The sequence below is a fragment of the Brachypodium distachyon genome, chromosome 2 (genome assembly GCF_000005505.3).
Source record: "Brachypodium distachyon strain Bd21 chromosome 2, Brachypodium_distachyon_v3.0, whole genome shotgun sequence".
NCBI classification, from domain to species: Eukaryota; Viridiplantae; Streptophyta; class Magnoliopsida; order Poales; family Poaceae; genus Brachypodium; species Brachypodium distachyon.
The window spans coordinates 43,017,511-43,032,186 of NC_016132.3; the positions used below are offsets into that span (position 1 = coordinate 43,017,511).

At 42.6% G+C, this 14,676-nt stretch overlaps 2 protein-coding genes across 2 annotated transcripts; both read right to left on the minus strand.

Moving 5' to 3' along the window:
* Positions 1–4,993: 4,993 nt before the first annotated feature.
* On the minus strand, positions 4,994–8,934 carry LOC100829791 (receptor-like protein EIX2). The gene has a single exon (XM_014898366.2). It carries the CDS (start codon positions 8,155–8,157, stop codon positions 5,206–5,208), a length of 2,952 nt encoding a protein of 983 aa, XP_014753852.1. The 5' UTR covers positions 8,158–8,934; the 3' UTR covers positions 4,994–5,205.
* Positions 8,935–9,050: 116 nt separating this feature from the next.
* LOC104582801 (receptor-like protein EIX2) lies at positions 9,051–13,011 on the minus strand. The gene is made up of 2 exons (XM_010233688.3): positions 12,762–13,011; positions 9,051–9,651 (listed from the first exon to the last, which is right to left on the minus strand). Exons 1-2 carry the CDS (start codon positions 12,884–12,886, stop codon positions 9,171–9,173), a joined length of 606 nt encoding a protein of 201 aa, XP_010231990.1. The 5' UTR covers positions 12,887–13,011; the 3' UTR covers positions 9,051–9,170.
* Between the last annotated feature and the right edge of the window lie 1,665 nt (positions 13,012–14,676).

Here is a 14,676-nt window from a genome sequence, read left to right on the forward strand (position 1 = left end):
GGCCAGAAATTTGATCTCGCTTAGTACCAAGGATTGTGACGGGTACAAGTACGCCGGAGGGCGTAGACTTCTGAAAGTATCTAGAGGTTGTCTCATTCACATGATAGGTGATATAAATTCTGCCAAATTATATGTTCTTAGAAGTAGCACTTTGCCTGGTTTTGCTGCTGCCGTTACACCTAATGATTCTGATGATTGTGCAAAAACGAATATGTGGCATGTGTATCTTGGGCATATGAGTGAACATGGGATGACAGAGTTGGTCAAGAAAGAGCTCATCGATGGTTGCAACTTGAGTAAACTTGAGTTTTGTGAGCACCGCGTTTATGGTAAGCACAAAAAGGGTAAGTTTATTTCTTCCGTTCATACCACCGAAGGCATATTAGATTATGTGCATGCTGATGTTTGGGGACCCTCCCGTAAGACCTCTATTGGTGGTGCTAATTACATGCTTACCATTATGGATGATTACTCAAGAAAAGTTTGGCCTTATTTTCTGAAACATAAATCTGATGTTTTTGGTGCATTCAAGAAGTGGAAAGCTATTGTAGAAAAGCAAACTGAAAGGAAGGTGAAAATTTTGCGTACTGATAATGGTGGTGAATTTATTTCTGATGAGTTTGAGGAGTTTTGCAGCAATGATGGTGTGGTTAGGCACTACACGGTTGCCCGTACTCCACAACAAAATGGAGTGCTTGAGCGCATGAACAAAACCATCATATCGAGGGCCCGTTGCCTGCTGTCCAATGCAGGTTTGGGCAGGCGTTTTTGGGCTGAGGCAACTTCCACCGCATGCTACCTCATAAACAGGTCACCTTCTATTCCACTTGACAAGAAAACTCCCATTGAGGTATGGTCTGATAAACCTGCTGATTATTCACAGCTGAGAGTTTTTGGTTGCACCGCTTATGCTCACGTTGATAATGGAAAGCTAGAGTCTAGAGCTGTTAAGTGCATTTTTCTTGGCTATGGTTCTGGAATTAAAGCTTTCAGGTTGTGGAATTCTGAAACTAAAAAGATTTTGCTGAGCAGGAATGTTGTGTTTAATGAAAAAATTATGTATCATGATACTTTGTCCACGAATGCCTCTCGCATTGAAGAGGAGAGACTTAAAGTGCAGGTGGAGCACGTTGATGAAATTGTTGACAACGATGATGCTCAGGTTGATCATGATACTGATGATGGGAACAATGATGATAATAATGATGATATGGTTCCACCCTCACCACCTGTTTTGCAGCAACCCACACGGTCTATTGCAGCTGACCGTCCAAAGAGGAATAAAGGTCCTCGCGCCACGTTTAATTGAAGAGTGTGATCTTGTTTATTATACTTTAAGTTGTGCAGAATAGGTAGAGCATGATAGTGAACCGGCCACATATAATGAAGCAATTGTTTCCGGCGACCGTGTGAAGTGGTTGTCTGCCATGAAAGAGGAGATGCAATCTCTTGAGAAGAATGGCACATGGGATGTTGTGCCCTTGCCTAAACCAAAGAAGAACGTTCGCTGCAAGTGGATTTTCAAGAGAAAGGACGGTCTGTCTCCTAATAAGCATATGAGGTTTAAGGCAAGGTTGGTGGCAAAAAGTTTCGGTCAAATACCAGGTATTGATTATAATGATGTGTTCTCTCCAGTGGTAAAGTATAGTTCCATCCGTACTTTCTTTAGTATTGTTGCTATGCATGATCTTGAGCTTGAGCAGTTAGATGTGAAAACTGCATTTTTGCATGGAGAGCTTGAGGAGGAAATAAAAATGGACCAACCTGAAGAATTCATAGTTTCTGGTAAAGAGGAGTTTGTGTGTAAGTTGAAGAAGTCCCTTTATGGTTTGAAGCAATCTCCTAGACAGTGGTATAAAAGGTTTGATTCATTTATGATCTCACGTGGCTTTAGTAGATCTCAGTATGACAGTTGTGTCTACATTAAATTTGTTGATGGATCACATATATACTTGCTATTATATGTTGATGATATGTTAATTGCTGCCAAGAGCATGAAAGTAATCACTACTTTAAAAGCACAACTAAGTAGTGAATTTGAGATGAAGGATCTTGGTGCTGCTAAGAAAATCCTAGGTATGGAAATTAAGAGGGACATAAAATTTAGGTTGCTATTTCTTAGTCAGCAAAGCTACATTGAGAAAGTACTTCACCGTTTTAATATGCATGATGCAAAGTGTGTTAGTACTCCTATTGCTTCTCATTTCAAGTTGTCAGCGTTGCAATGTCCTACTTCTGATGAAGATATTGAGTATATGCCACGAGTTCCATATTCTAGTGCCGTTGGTTCCTTGATGTATGCCATGTTTTGTTCAGGTCCTGATTTATCATATGCTATGAGTTTGGTCAATCGTTACATGGCTAATCCCGGTAAAGAACATTAGAAAACTGTTCAGTGGATTTTCAGGTACCTCCGTGGCACATATAATGCTTGCTTGAAGTTTGGCAAGACTGATGAGAGACTCGCTGGCTATGTGGATTCAGATTTTGCTGCCGACATGGATAAGAGGAGATCCCTCACAGGTTATGTGTTCACGGTAGGTGGTTGTGCTATGAGTTTGAAGGCAACACTGCAACCAATTGTTGCTCAATCTACAACCGAAGCAGAATATATGGCTATTGCTGAAGTTTGCAAAGAATCTGTTTGGTTGAAGGGTTTATATGCTGAGCTTTGTCAAGATGTTTCTTGCATTAACCTGTTTTGTGACAGTCAAAGTACCATTTACCTTACTAAGGATCAGATGCTCCATGAGAGAACCAAGCACATTGATGTCAAGTACCATTTTGTTCGCGACATTGTTGCACAAGGTAAATTGAAAGTATGCAAGATCAACACTCATGATAATCCTGCTGATATGATGACAAAGGATGTTCCTATTGCTAAGGTTGAGCTATGCTCAAGCTTAGTTAGTATAACTGTTTAGCCCCTAGTGGCTGTTGGCGCCGAAAGTCTTTTCTTTGTTGTTTCATGAGTTGTTGAAGTTCATGCTACAAGGAGGAATTTGCTATAAGGAGGAATTTGTCTCAAGGTGGAGTTTGTTGGTTTGTGTTCCAAATTCCCAGGGGCCGGAAGTTCCGGCACAACTTCCAGCCATTTCAGTCGCCGGAAGTTCCGGCCGAACCTCCGAATGCTCTCTGTTACTTTTCGGGAAATTGCGGAACTTCCGGATATTCAAGAATATGCGGAACTTCCGGCCTCCAACCGGAACTTCCGGTGTGCCCGTTACGGATCTGACTTGCCCTAATGTTCCTGCTATATATATCCTTGTATGCCGCCGTTTTGGGTAGAGTTCGCACGAGTTGAGTTCGTGAAATCTCCAGGCGTTGTAAACACTCTCATATAGTGAAATTTCGCTGGCTGGCATCCGTGGTTTTTCCCCCTCGTTGTTTGAGGAGGTTTTCCACATTAAATCCGTGTGTCCTTGTGCTGTGATTTCTTTTTCGTTCATTATTCTTGCTTGTGGCGTTCGTAACACATCTCACCTGTCGACAAGCTCAACGCTGATTGTTCCCACGAGATGCCGGCGTTGGTTGAGCTTGACCACATGGCCTGATCTGTTGTTGCACCTGACACCACTCCAAAGGCAACAATCTTCGCCCTGCCATGACGAGAGACGGCCAGCACCCAGCAGGGTCCAGGAGGCTTGCTTTGAAGGACAGAAGCGCATCCCGTTCGGCGGTGATGCAGGTTCTTGGAGCCCCGCCTGATATCTTCGCTTGAGCACCTGAAGCGGATGGTGCTAATTGGGAAATCAACAGGAAAAGGGTTACTGCTGCAACTCCCGGGACGAGGAACCCAAGCTCCACAGCCATATTGGCCGGAGACAGGGAGACTGGAGATGGTACAACGGATTGGCCGGAAATGATAACGGAGAGAGTAGCTAGCTGATCTCTGCTACTCCCAACTCCCAACATTTCATAATTCTTCTCGAAATATTACATGTATTCGATTTTAGGAATTGATACATCCATTTTTTGATAAATTTAAGACAAGAATTATGAAACGGAAAGAGTATGTCTCTAGTTTACCCCACAAGCACAATATTAAAAGGTTTAATGGAGTATACTCCATAGTCCAAGTCTTGGTTTTGGTGAGATACCTTTTCTTATACAGAAGTGGAGAATTAATCATATCAACCATGCATGCAATGCACGGCACAAGGAAAATTGAGGCTTGAATCGATGATCTTTGGAGTGCGCCGTCACGTATTTCCTATCGATGGCTCAATATCAATAGTACTAGGAAGGAACAGACTGAGTCCCCGCGTTTTCTTTCCTGCGTGGGTCGAGTACTCGAGTTTCTGTCTCTCATACGTTTTCTGTTTTTTTTTTTGAGGGGCAAAGACAATAGCATATTCATACTTTTTCTGTTCTTTTCTACTCCGTACCAGTCATAAGTTTGGCAAGAAGTTGTGCTACTCTATTACTGCCTGCACCATGGGGTACAGCAATCGAACAATTCTTTTGTGTGCGGATATTGTGCTTCTGCTTCCTGTTGAACAGTGAGCAGTGGCTGCACATACGTAGATTTTATTTAGTCGGCTGCTGATGAGGTGGACACCGTCGGGGGCACAGGAAGCGCCGGAGAGAGAGCCGGGGACGTCTGGCGATCCCCGGCTGCTGGTGGAGGGGAGGAAAGGGGGTGACGTCGAGAACTCGGATCACGATCGCATCTACGGGGCCATTTTCAATTGCCCTCAAGATCAAATCAAATGTAAGAAAAAATGATATGCAAGACGTATTTGGAGGCAGTTTGTCATGTATTCATGCTGCCACAACCAAAGGAAACTGCGCGATGCAAAGGAACAGTAAATTTCTACATTTGATCTGGTCGCAGCATGCAAGAGCTTTTCTCTTTGCATGTCCTCATTTATTCCTAATTTTATTTCTGGACTCCAGAGTCCATATTCACCAGCTTTTTTTCGACAAGCTACTTCCCATCTTATGGGAAAAAATAAGACTGTTCAGATATCAGAGCAGAGTACCAAGGATATCCAAATTTTCAAGAATGAACTCTATACAAAACAAGTCACATAATGCAATATTTCCACTAGATTTGCTTCATACAAAGACTAAAATGTTGTGATGCGATACATAAGCATAGATAAGAATATGGCACAGACTATTACAGAGAGCATACTCTCCAAATCACACAACAGTGGCATACAATTCCTGAGCAATTCAATTGCACGTGAAGCGGGCTCTTCATTCTGCACCGTCGTTGCTCTTCTTTAACAGGCGAGCCCAAATAATAGCTACTTGTACATAAACCTTATCATATAGCTTGTCAATGATCCGAAAATAAGAACTCATCCAGGTTCTCTTCATTAGCATGGTGCAAAATACCGTCCAAAGACCAATCACAAATCCTATGCTCATCCCAAGGTAGAGTGATGCAATAGGATCTGTAGTATCTTCATAGACATTTTGCTTTGAATCGTTAGTCGAGCAGTTCTTCGAGAGAGGGTGCCCGCAAAGATCGGGGTTGCCGATGTAGATATAAATCTGGTTATCGAGAGCTTGTAGCTGTGGTCCGGATGGTATTTCCCCTGATAAATTGTTATAGGACAAGTTCAAGTGGCTCAGAGATGTTAGAGCCGACAAACCTGATGGGATTTCACCAGAAAACTCGTTGTAGGATAGGTCCAGGGACTCCAACTGTTTTAAATCGCCAATCTGATTTGGTATTGTTCCAGTCAACTGATTACTTGATAGGTTCAAATTGTTAAGCCCAATGAGCAAATTTATGTTCACCGGAATCTCTCCTGTTAAACTGTTACCTGACAAATCAAGATTTACCAGTAGCTTGTAGATTCCAAAGGTATAGTCACGTGCTTGGTCTTTTGTGAGTACTGGTATGCTCTCCTCAAAAACATAATCCTCCGTATTCTCAGGTCTGACCTTCATTGCTTTCAAGTTTGATAGCGACCATGGTATGGTTCCTGATATGTTGTTACGTGCTATGTCCAGATAATGAAGACTCACAAGGTGAGTGACACTCTTAGGAATATGACCACTGAACATATTTGATCTCACCCTCAAGATCTGTAAGCGTGGCATTTTTTCTGCTAACCACATTGGCAAGCTTCCAGAGAACCTATTGTGTGACAAATCGAGGAACATCAGTTGTGAGGCACTTTGAAGAAATCTAGGGAATTCGCCTGTTAGCTGATTGTTGTTCAAGGCCAGACTGAGCATGATAGAACCGAATTCAGCTGCAAAATTTGCATCGAACACTGTAGTTTTGTTTTCTGACTCGTTCCAGCATTGCATAACATCTCCTGATAAATTATTTCCTGATAGGTCCAATCGTTTCAGACCAGTCAACTGGCACATAGATGAGGGGATGGTGCCTGTAATTTTATTATTAGCAAGCAACAACTCTTCAAGTCGTGGAGCTTTTAGCTCTGATGGCAGTGACCCCGAGAAAGAGTTTGAAGATAGATTCAAGCGTGATAAATTTATAGGAAGCAATGGAACTTGACCTGTAAGGTTATTGGACCCCAGATATATATGGTCAGCTGACATGTGTTGTAGATTTGCAGGTAATGAACCACGCAACATGTTTCCTGATGCATGCAAGAATGAAGCGCGGGAAAATGTCACCCAGAACCAATCGGGAATACTATCATCCAGACTTGCATTTCCGAGAACAAGAATATCAACGTCAGTCTGCCATCTAAGCCATTCCGGAAAACGGGGCCCCAATTGGCATGATCGGAAACCTGCGACTTTCAATCTAAATGGAGCAACCCAATTTGGTTCAATATCCAATTTCAAGGAGTTGTGAGACAAATCCAGGTAGTCCAAACTCAATAAGCCTGAAAAATGTTCCTTCAGGAGTACACCATTGAATTTATTGTAGCTGAGATCCAAACTTGCCAACTTATGAAGTGATCCTAATCCCGTTGGTACAGGACCAATGAAGTTATTGTAGCTAAGGTCCAACGTTTTTATATTGCCTAGCGTTCCGATTCCTTGTGGTATAATGCCAGTTATCATGTTGTCAGGGAGTAAAAGAATACTGAAACTGCTCATGTTCCCAATCCAGATTGGTAGTTCTCCAGTCATATTTGCATACGTCATATCCAACACTTGCAATGTACTCCATGAGCACCTTGGCAATCGATCCATGAACTCCCCGATGCTCGCATTAATGTTGTTTAACCCGAATAGCAGTTCTTCCAAATTGCACAAATGTTCTAAGTTGTTCGGTAGCAAACCCACAAGATCATTGTGAGCAAAATTTATGACTTGAAGGGACGTCATGTTTCCCAATTCATAAGGAATAGTTCCATACCAGCTGCAAGCAAAGAGGTAAAGCTCCTTTAGGCTTGTGAGATCCCAAAACCAATTGCGCTTCAGAGTAGTACTGAAGTCGTTATTTGATAGATCGAGGACTTGGAGATGTGTGAGGTTCGACTGTGAAGTAGCAGATGCGGTGGTATCAAGGCTACAGTCATCCAAGCGAAGCACTTTGAGAGCAGGAAGCATGTTAACCATGTGAACCCAATCCCGCGCAGCACTGAGATTCACCTGGCCCATGTCAAGATGACTCAACGAGGAGAGACGTGGCAACCATGTAAGATCCACTATGTACAGGTACAGGCTTGTCCAATTCAAACCGTCGAAATAATAATTCCAACTAAGATCAAGATATTCCAAATATGAGAGATTACCGAGTTGCGGAGGTAATCTCCCACTGAAACCTGCCCACGAGAGGTTGAGGTACCTTAGGTTTGCCAGAGATCCCACGAACACAGGTATGCTTGTACCGTTGAATTCATTCCCGCTAAGATCCATGTACCTCAGGTGCCTTAAAGTAACCAAAGAGGAGCTCATCTCACCTGTCGACAAGCTCAATGCTGATTGTTCCCAGAGGTCGTCGAAGATGTGGGGGTTGCGGAGGTTGAGCTTGACGACATGGCCTGATCTGTTGTTGCACCTGACACCACTCCAAAGGCAACAATCTTCGCCCTGCCATGACGAGAGACGGCCAGCAGGGTCCAGGAGGCTTGCTTTGAAGGACAGGAGCGCATCCCGCTCAGCGGTGATGCAGGTTCCAGGAGCACCTGAAGCGGAAGGTGCTAATTGGCAAATCAACAGGAAAAGGGTCACTGCTGCAACTCCCCGGACGAACAGAAGCTCCACAGCCATATTGGCCGCGGCCGGAGACGAGAGAGGGTTGGCCGGAAATGATAATGGAGAGGGTAGCTGATCTCGAGTTTTCCACAAAGCACAGTATATGGTTTACAATAGTATACTCCATATTCCAAGTCTTGGTCTTGGTGCGCATACTTTTCTTACATGGCTGGAATTTCATATGATTAGGACAATACTCCATGCACGGCAGAAGGAAAAATGAGGCATGAATCAGTGGACGATCATTGGAGTGCGCCATCACGTACTCCCTATTGAAGACTCAGTAGTACTGATAAGGAACAGACTAGTCTCCACTTGTATTTTTGTTCTTCGAGGGTCCAGTTTTTGTCTCACCCTATTACACCCTACAGGCCTACAGCACGGGGAAGAGCAATCGAGCAATTCATTTGCACGGATGAAGTGTTTATGTTCCCTATTAATTGAACTATTGAGATTATGCTCAGACCAGAGAATGAGCGTCTGATGATACTCCTAGCTAACTGATGACAAGGAATTTCTTTCTGAACTTGCTCCATCTGAATTTCACTTGCACATAGCTAGCGTGATTTTTACCATGATAACAAGGGTAGAGTGGTTTGCTCCGTTGCTCGCCTGCTTAATCACCATCACGTACGTTCTGCAGCCCACGCGCACACAACAAAGATATGGGGATAGGAACAAACAGGGCACTCGTTGCAGCCCCGCATTATTCATTAGGCATGCACTTATACATGACCAAGAGTATGCCAACCGCAGTCGATGGCATAATCCTCAAATACATATACTCCCTCCGTCCAACAAAAAATGTCTCAATTTTGATCAAATTTAAATGCATCTGTACACTAAGTCATGTCTAGATACATTCAAATTTTAACAAACTTGAGACATCTTTTGTTGGACGGAGGAAGTATATGAAAAGTACTGCTGTGCTGGTATAATACTTGAGCAATATTGATACATGATAAATTCCTTACAAACAGACATAGTAGCAAACAAAGAACCCGAGTGCTAGCAATCGATCTCAGTCACTATCCATTTTTTCTTGTCCAGGACGCCCAGGTAACAGCCACTTGCACATAAACCCAGTCATACAAGCTGTCACACAGCGTGAACCAATTGACTCTCCATTTCCTCTTGAACAAGAAGGTGCAGAAGATTGACCAGAGACCCATTACATATCCACAACCTATGGATAGGAAAAATGAAACATCTCTTGAATCATCATGGTGTTCTCGAGGAGCTGGAATTGTCTTGGCCTGTGAACACTTCCGTAAGAGAGAAGGACCGCAGAGGCCCGGGTTGCCGATATAAATATATGCTGGGTCCTCGAGTGTTTGCAATTGATTTCCGGAAGGTACCTCTCCTGTCAGTCTGTTGTAGGACAGGTTCAAGCGACTCAATGATGTGAGAGCTGATAAGCTCGAGGGGATTTCACCAGACAACTCATTGTGTGATAGGTCGAGTGACTCCACTTGCACCAAGGCACCGATTTTCTCAGGAATTTTTCCACTGAAAGCATTCCATGATAAGTTAAGGCTCTTCAGTGCCACAAGAGTGAAAATTTCTTCGGGAATCTCTCCAATAAGATTATTACAGGATAAGTCAAGATTCACCATATATACGACTTCTCATGTGTATAATCTCTCTTGGCCCTTTGTGACTACAGTAAAATTATCAGTGTAGCCGACCAGTCTATTCCCGGCGACATATATGCCATACTCGAGTCCATGTGGAATTGAACCATCAGCGTAGCTCATTCTTTGGTACTGAACAATAGATTTTGGTATGCTCCCCATTAAATTGTTGCAGGCAATGTCCAAATACTGAAGATTAACTAGCTTTGTGAGCTCTTCTGGAATGTGACCATAAAACATATTTGATCGGAGTCGTAAGAATGCCAAAGATGGCAATGTGTCCCCAATCCATGGTGGCGAAGTCCCAAGAAAATGGTTATTTGAAAGATCAAGAAACACAAGTTGCTGACAATTTTGAAGAAATAAAGGAAATTCACCCGAGAGGTTGTTGTTTCTTAAGCTTAGAGCAAGAATACTCAGACTCGTGTTTGTTATGGACTCATTGCCAAGGCAATCTGGAACTAGTCCCATTAGATTATTTCCTGATATATCTAACAGAGTTAGTGATTGCAATTTGCACAAAGAAGATGGTATGGTGCCAGAGATGGAGTTCTCAAACAGAACAAGTGTTTCAAGTCCTGGCGCTCCAAAATCTAATGGCAGAGGCCCGACTAAATTGTTCCTACTGAGATCTAGGTTGGTCAGATTGATGGGAAGCTTAGGTATCGGACCACCGAGCTGGTTAGAACTGAAATCCATTACTTTTCCTCTCATAAATTCCATTGTCGATGGAAGGAATCCTGCAATTTGATTATTTTGGATATTGAGATACAATACTGAGGAAGCTGCTTCCCAAAACCCATCCGGTACCCTGTCATATATGCTTGTGTTTGATATATCAAGATTTTATACATGTTTTTGATATATAAGCCACATTGGAAAGTTAGGTCCTAGCTGGCAGGACCTGAGTTCAATCGTTCTTAGACTGAAAGGAGGAATCCAAGTTGGACTAACTGTGATGGCTATGGAGTTGTCTGACAATGACAATTCCTGTAACATATCTAGACGTGATAAATGACCTTCATGTATGACCCCATCCAGGTTGTTGGAGCTTATGTCTAATGTAGTTAGCTTTGTGAGCTCTCCTATCCACAACGGCATGGGACCTGTGAGCTGGTTAAAGCCAAGGTACAGCCTTGTCAGGTTGCTCAAGGGTTCAAGCTCAGTTGGCAGGTTTCCTGTAAGATTGCTGAAGGGTAGATATAGTGCCCGTAATTTATTCCATGAACACCTAGGTAAAACGTTGGAAGAATTCTTTTATGCTCCCATTGATGTTGTTTCCGTCCAAAAGTTCTTCCAAGTTACATAGATTCTTCATGTTTGATGGTACCATACCTACAAGAGCATTATTAGATAAATCAAGCTCTACTATGGAGGTCATATTACCTATCTCCTCCGGAAACTGACCATAGAAACCACTCCGTGAGACATCTAGATATTTAAGGCTAGTTAAGTCCCAAAACCAGTTCGGTGTGCTATGTTTATGGAAGTCATTTGCAGAAAGGTCAAGTGTTTCAATGGATGTCAGATTTGAAACCTGGAAAGAATCAGGACTACCACTAAGCTGGCAGAAGGGAAGACAGAACTTTGAGAGATGGAAGCATGCTCACCACTGGAAGCCAGTGAACAATTGTACTGAGATTCACAAAGGTCATATCCAGGTGCTCCAGGGAAGTTAACCGTGACAACCAGGTGATATCCCTGGAGTACGTGTCAACAAAACTAAAAGTGGAATCAAGACTGAAGTACGAAGGTTGGAGAGATTACCAAGATGTGGTGGTATCCTTCCAAAAAAGCCCGACAGAGATAGGTCCATATATCTCAAGTTGTCGAGAGAACCTAAGAACTCCGGTATTTGCAACTCGTTGAACCTGTTGCAGCTAAGGTCGAGATACCGTAGATTTTGTAAACCAAGCAACGCGGAGCTTATGTTGCCTCCTAGCGCACGCATACTCACAGAACTATGGTGGCAATCTGGGCCTTGGAGTTCGAGCCTAACGACATGGCCGGTGTTGTTGCTGCAATGAACGCGCTTCCATCGGCAGCAGTCACTGCCCTTCCATGATGAAAGGAGGTTTGCAGGGTCTGATAGGCCTGCCCTGAAGGCGAGAAGGGCAGATCTCTCACTGGCATTACAGCTGGTGTTGCTATCGTTTGTCTCTGTGGTGCTCTTGGATTGAGTGAACAAGAGCATGGTTATGGCTATTTGGATGCAGAGGAATTGAAGCGTGCCCATTGGTGCTTCTGCCATGGATCTATGCTCGTCTTGGTATAGGAGTACCCCCATAGTATGCATATTTCAAAAACTATATCATTGGATTCATATTTCAAAAACCTTTCCAACGATATAAAATTTGTAACATATAATCTACATGCAATTGGTCTAATCATTGGTCAAAGTTCGACCTCGAAAAACGTGGGCGCCATTGTTTGTGAAAAGAAGGGAGTATATACTTACATGTTATCCAACTGATGGAACCATGACTTTGAATTTTCTGCGATATTTAATTGCCGTGATGTGTTTACAGTGACATTACAGGCGAAATTTCTTCTGATCAATTGTTATTTATATACAGGTGCATGACTAACATGCAGACTTCACCGATTTAATTGAGAAAGTTGATGGCGTTTATTCTAGACCGTATCATGTCATGGTTATCAAGCTTCCTTTCTTTTTCCTCTTTTTTGGACGAAATAACCGCAACGGGTTACGAAGAAGTTGGGCAGATCTTGACTCTGGGAGTTGCTAAATTACAGAAAGAAGACACTAGAGCTTGGCAGTCCATGCCATTTAAGTATTTAACACTAAATCTCTTCTTTCTTCTAAGACCTAGCAGGGGGTCCATGCTGTTGGACAAAAAAATGGGGTAGCACACCAAGAATGACTTCGACGCTTGAAATTTATAGCGCGTGGAACATCTACTATTGGCAAAAAAATGCTAAGCTGTTTGATTTAGTGACAGAGCGGGCAAAGTAGTTGCGTACCTCGCCCAAATCGCCTTGCAGTCGCTCACGGTGCGCCGGCTGCTCGTCGCCCCTCCATATGCTTCCTCCAAAGAGAGAGACACGAATGGACGCCGCCCCCGCCTTGTTGCTTCGCTCGCCTCCATCGACTCCTCCACCCACCGCTCGCCGGGGCAGCCATGTCCCCTGAGATGCGGTTCGGCGGGATGGTGGTACCCTATGTGATGCGGCGGCAAAGGCCCAAGAGGCCCAGTGACCAAAACCAAACATGGATGCTCCTCATGTTCTAAAAAAAAAAATGGATGCTCCTCACCTTCGGACCTTCCCGTACCGCCCACGGCTTTAACTTCTCCAATCCCTCCATCTTAACTTATCACTTGGGAATTAGAAAGAGAGATAGTATGGTCCAGGTTTACACCAATTCAAATGTCATTTTATCCAACTTGTTTTTGTAACAAGTATTGTATCCGAGCTTGATGAATTTGGGTATTGTTTGGTTGGTGAGCAATGTGGAATTAAATGTAACGGTTCTATTCTTGCATAAATGGAATGGAATTGAACGAATATACTATTCTATATTTTAGAAATCAAACAACTAAAACTTTATCCTACTTCTTTAAGAAATTGGGTGGTTAGGCATAAAATCAAATAGTTTCATTCTAGTTTCTCTATTTTATGAACCAAACACAAGAATCATCTCAATTTTGAAAAGCATTTCATTGCATTCTACTTCATTACCTCAACCAAACACTACTGATTACTATAAATAGCATAGCTTCCCATGATCGAACGCAAAGGCCAATGACACAAATCAAACTCCTTAGTTAGTTCAAAACAAAACAAAACGTTTAAAACAATTAATGGTGTGATTGGCGGTAGAAGAAGATTAAAAAGGGAAGAGAATTCAACTATTCAAGTATCTCTAAAAGTAAACTCCACTTTCTACATCATGTTGTTGATTGTCAATTTTGTGCCATTTAAAAAAAATGACGGTGTTTCTCTCATTTCACTAATTTGTACGACATCAACAAGATGGGCGTGTTAGGATATGTTGAGGGTGACTCAATGTCAAATTGTAAGACTATTTTCGTTAGACATTTTCTCTCTCGGCCAGATCGGATTCTCTTAAACCCGGCCCACTTGTCTGTTCATCCCTCTACTCTCACAAGCTCAACAGAATTCATCTCCACTATTGTTGTCTCGCTCACACACATCCAGCTTCGAAGTTGCTCTCCTCACTTTATCATGGCGGCATCGCGGACTCACTCTTGTGCACCGCGGTTGTGAGGAATAGATCCGGTCGATCTTGTGAGAGCACAAGAATGGGCTAGCTCGGGTCCAGCTAAGGGAGAAACCGCCTAGCGAAAATACGCCTCCAATTTGGCATCCAGTGTCACTTGCCACACCATCTCAGCAGTTAGGCCCATCATGTTAAAATTGTGGAAATCTTCTATATCTAAGTAGAAGCAACCCACTACTAGATTTCTCTAAACATGCAAGCATGACACATCATCATATAATTAATTTGTTCACAACTATTTAGTAGAAAAATCATATTTTGCACATGCATACATGTTACTTCCATCAAGCTATCCCCACTAAGCAAAAAAATGTACAGTTTTATTATATTTTTCAATTTTGAATACTCTTTGTGTTAACTAAAAATTTCAGCAACAACGTGCGGGGCATCATCTAGTTAGTTAAACGGGGTAAACACTGTCACAATTTTACAGTCATGCAATAAAATGTGGCACAAAAAAATAAAATGAAGATAAAATGTTGTTACAAATTAACAAGCAAGTGGTAAGGTCTGGAATTCACTCTCTTTTTTTAGAAAACACGGTGGCGCTATTTTAATTAAGAGATAAATGCATGATTGATCTATTAACTTGTCAGACATGTATACTTTAGTCTACCTACTCATGTATGGTAGCAA

What these genes read in the sequence shown, in the direction of transcription:
- LOC100829791 (XM_014898366.2), bottom strand. Translation starts at nt 8,157, where the DNA reads ATGGCTGTGGAGCTTCTGTTCGTCCGGGGAGTTGCAGCAGTGACCCTT.
- LOC104582801 (XM_010233688.3), bottom strand. Translation starts at nt 12,886, where the DNA reads ATGGAGGCGAGCGAAGCAACAAGGCGGGGGCGGCGTCCATTCGTGTCT. An exon ending in TGCAAGGCGATTTGGGCGAG is followed by an intron (nt 9,652 to 12,761) that starts GTACGCAACTAC and finishes GAATGCTTTCAG; the next exon opens with TGGAAAAATTCCTGAGAAAA.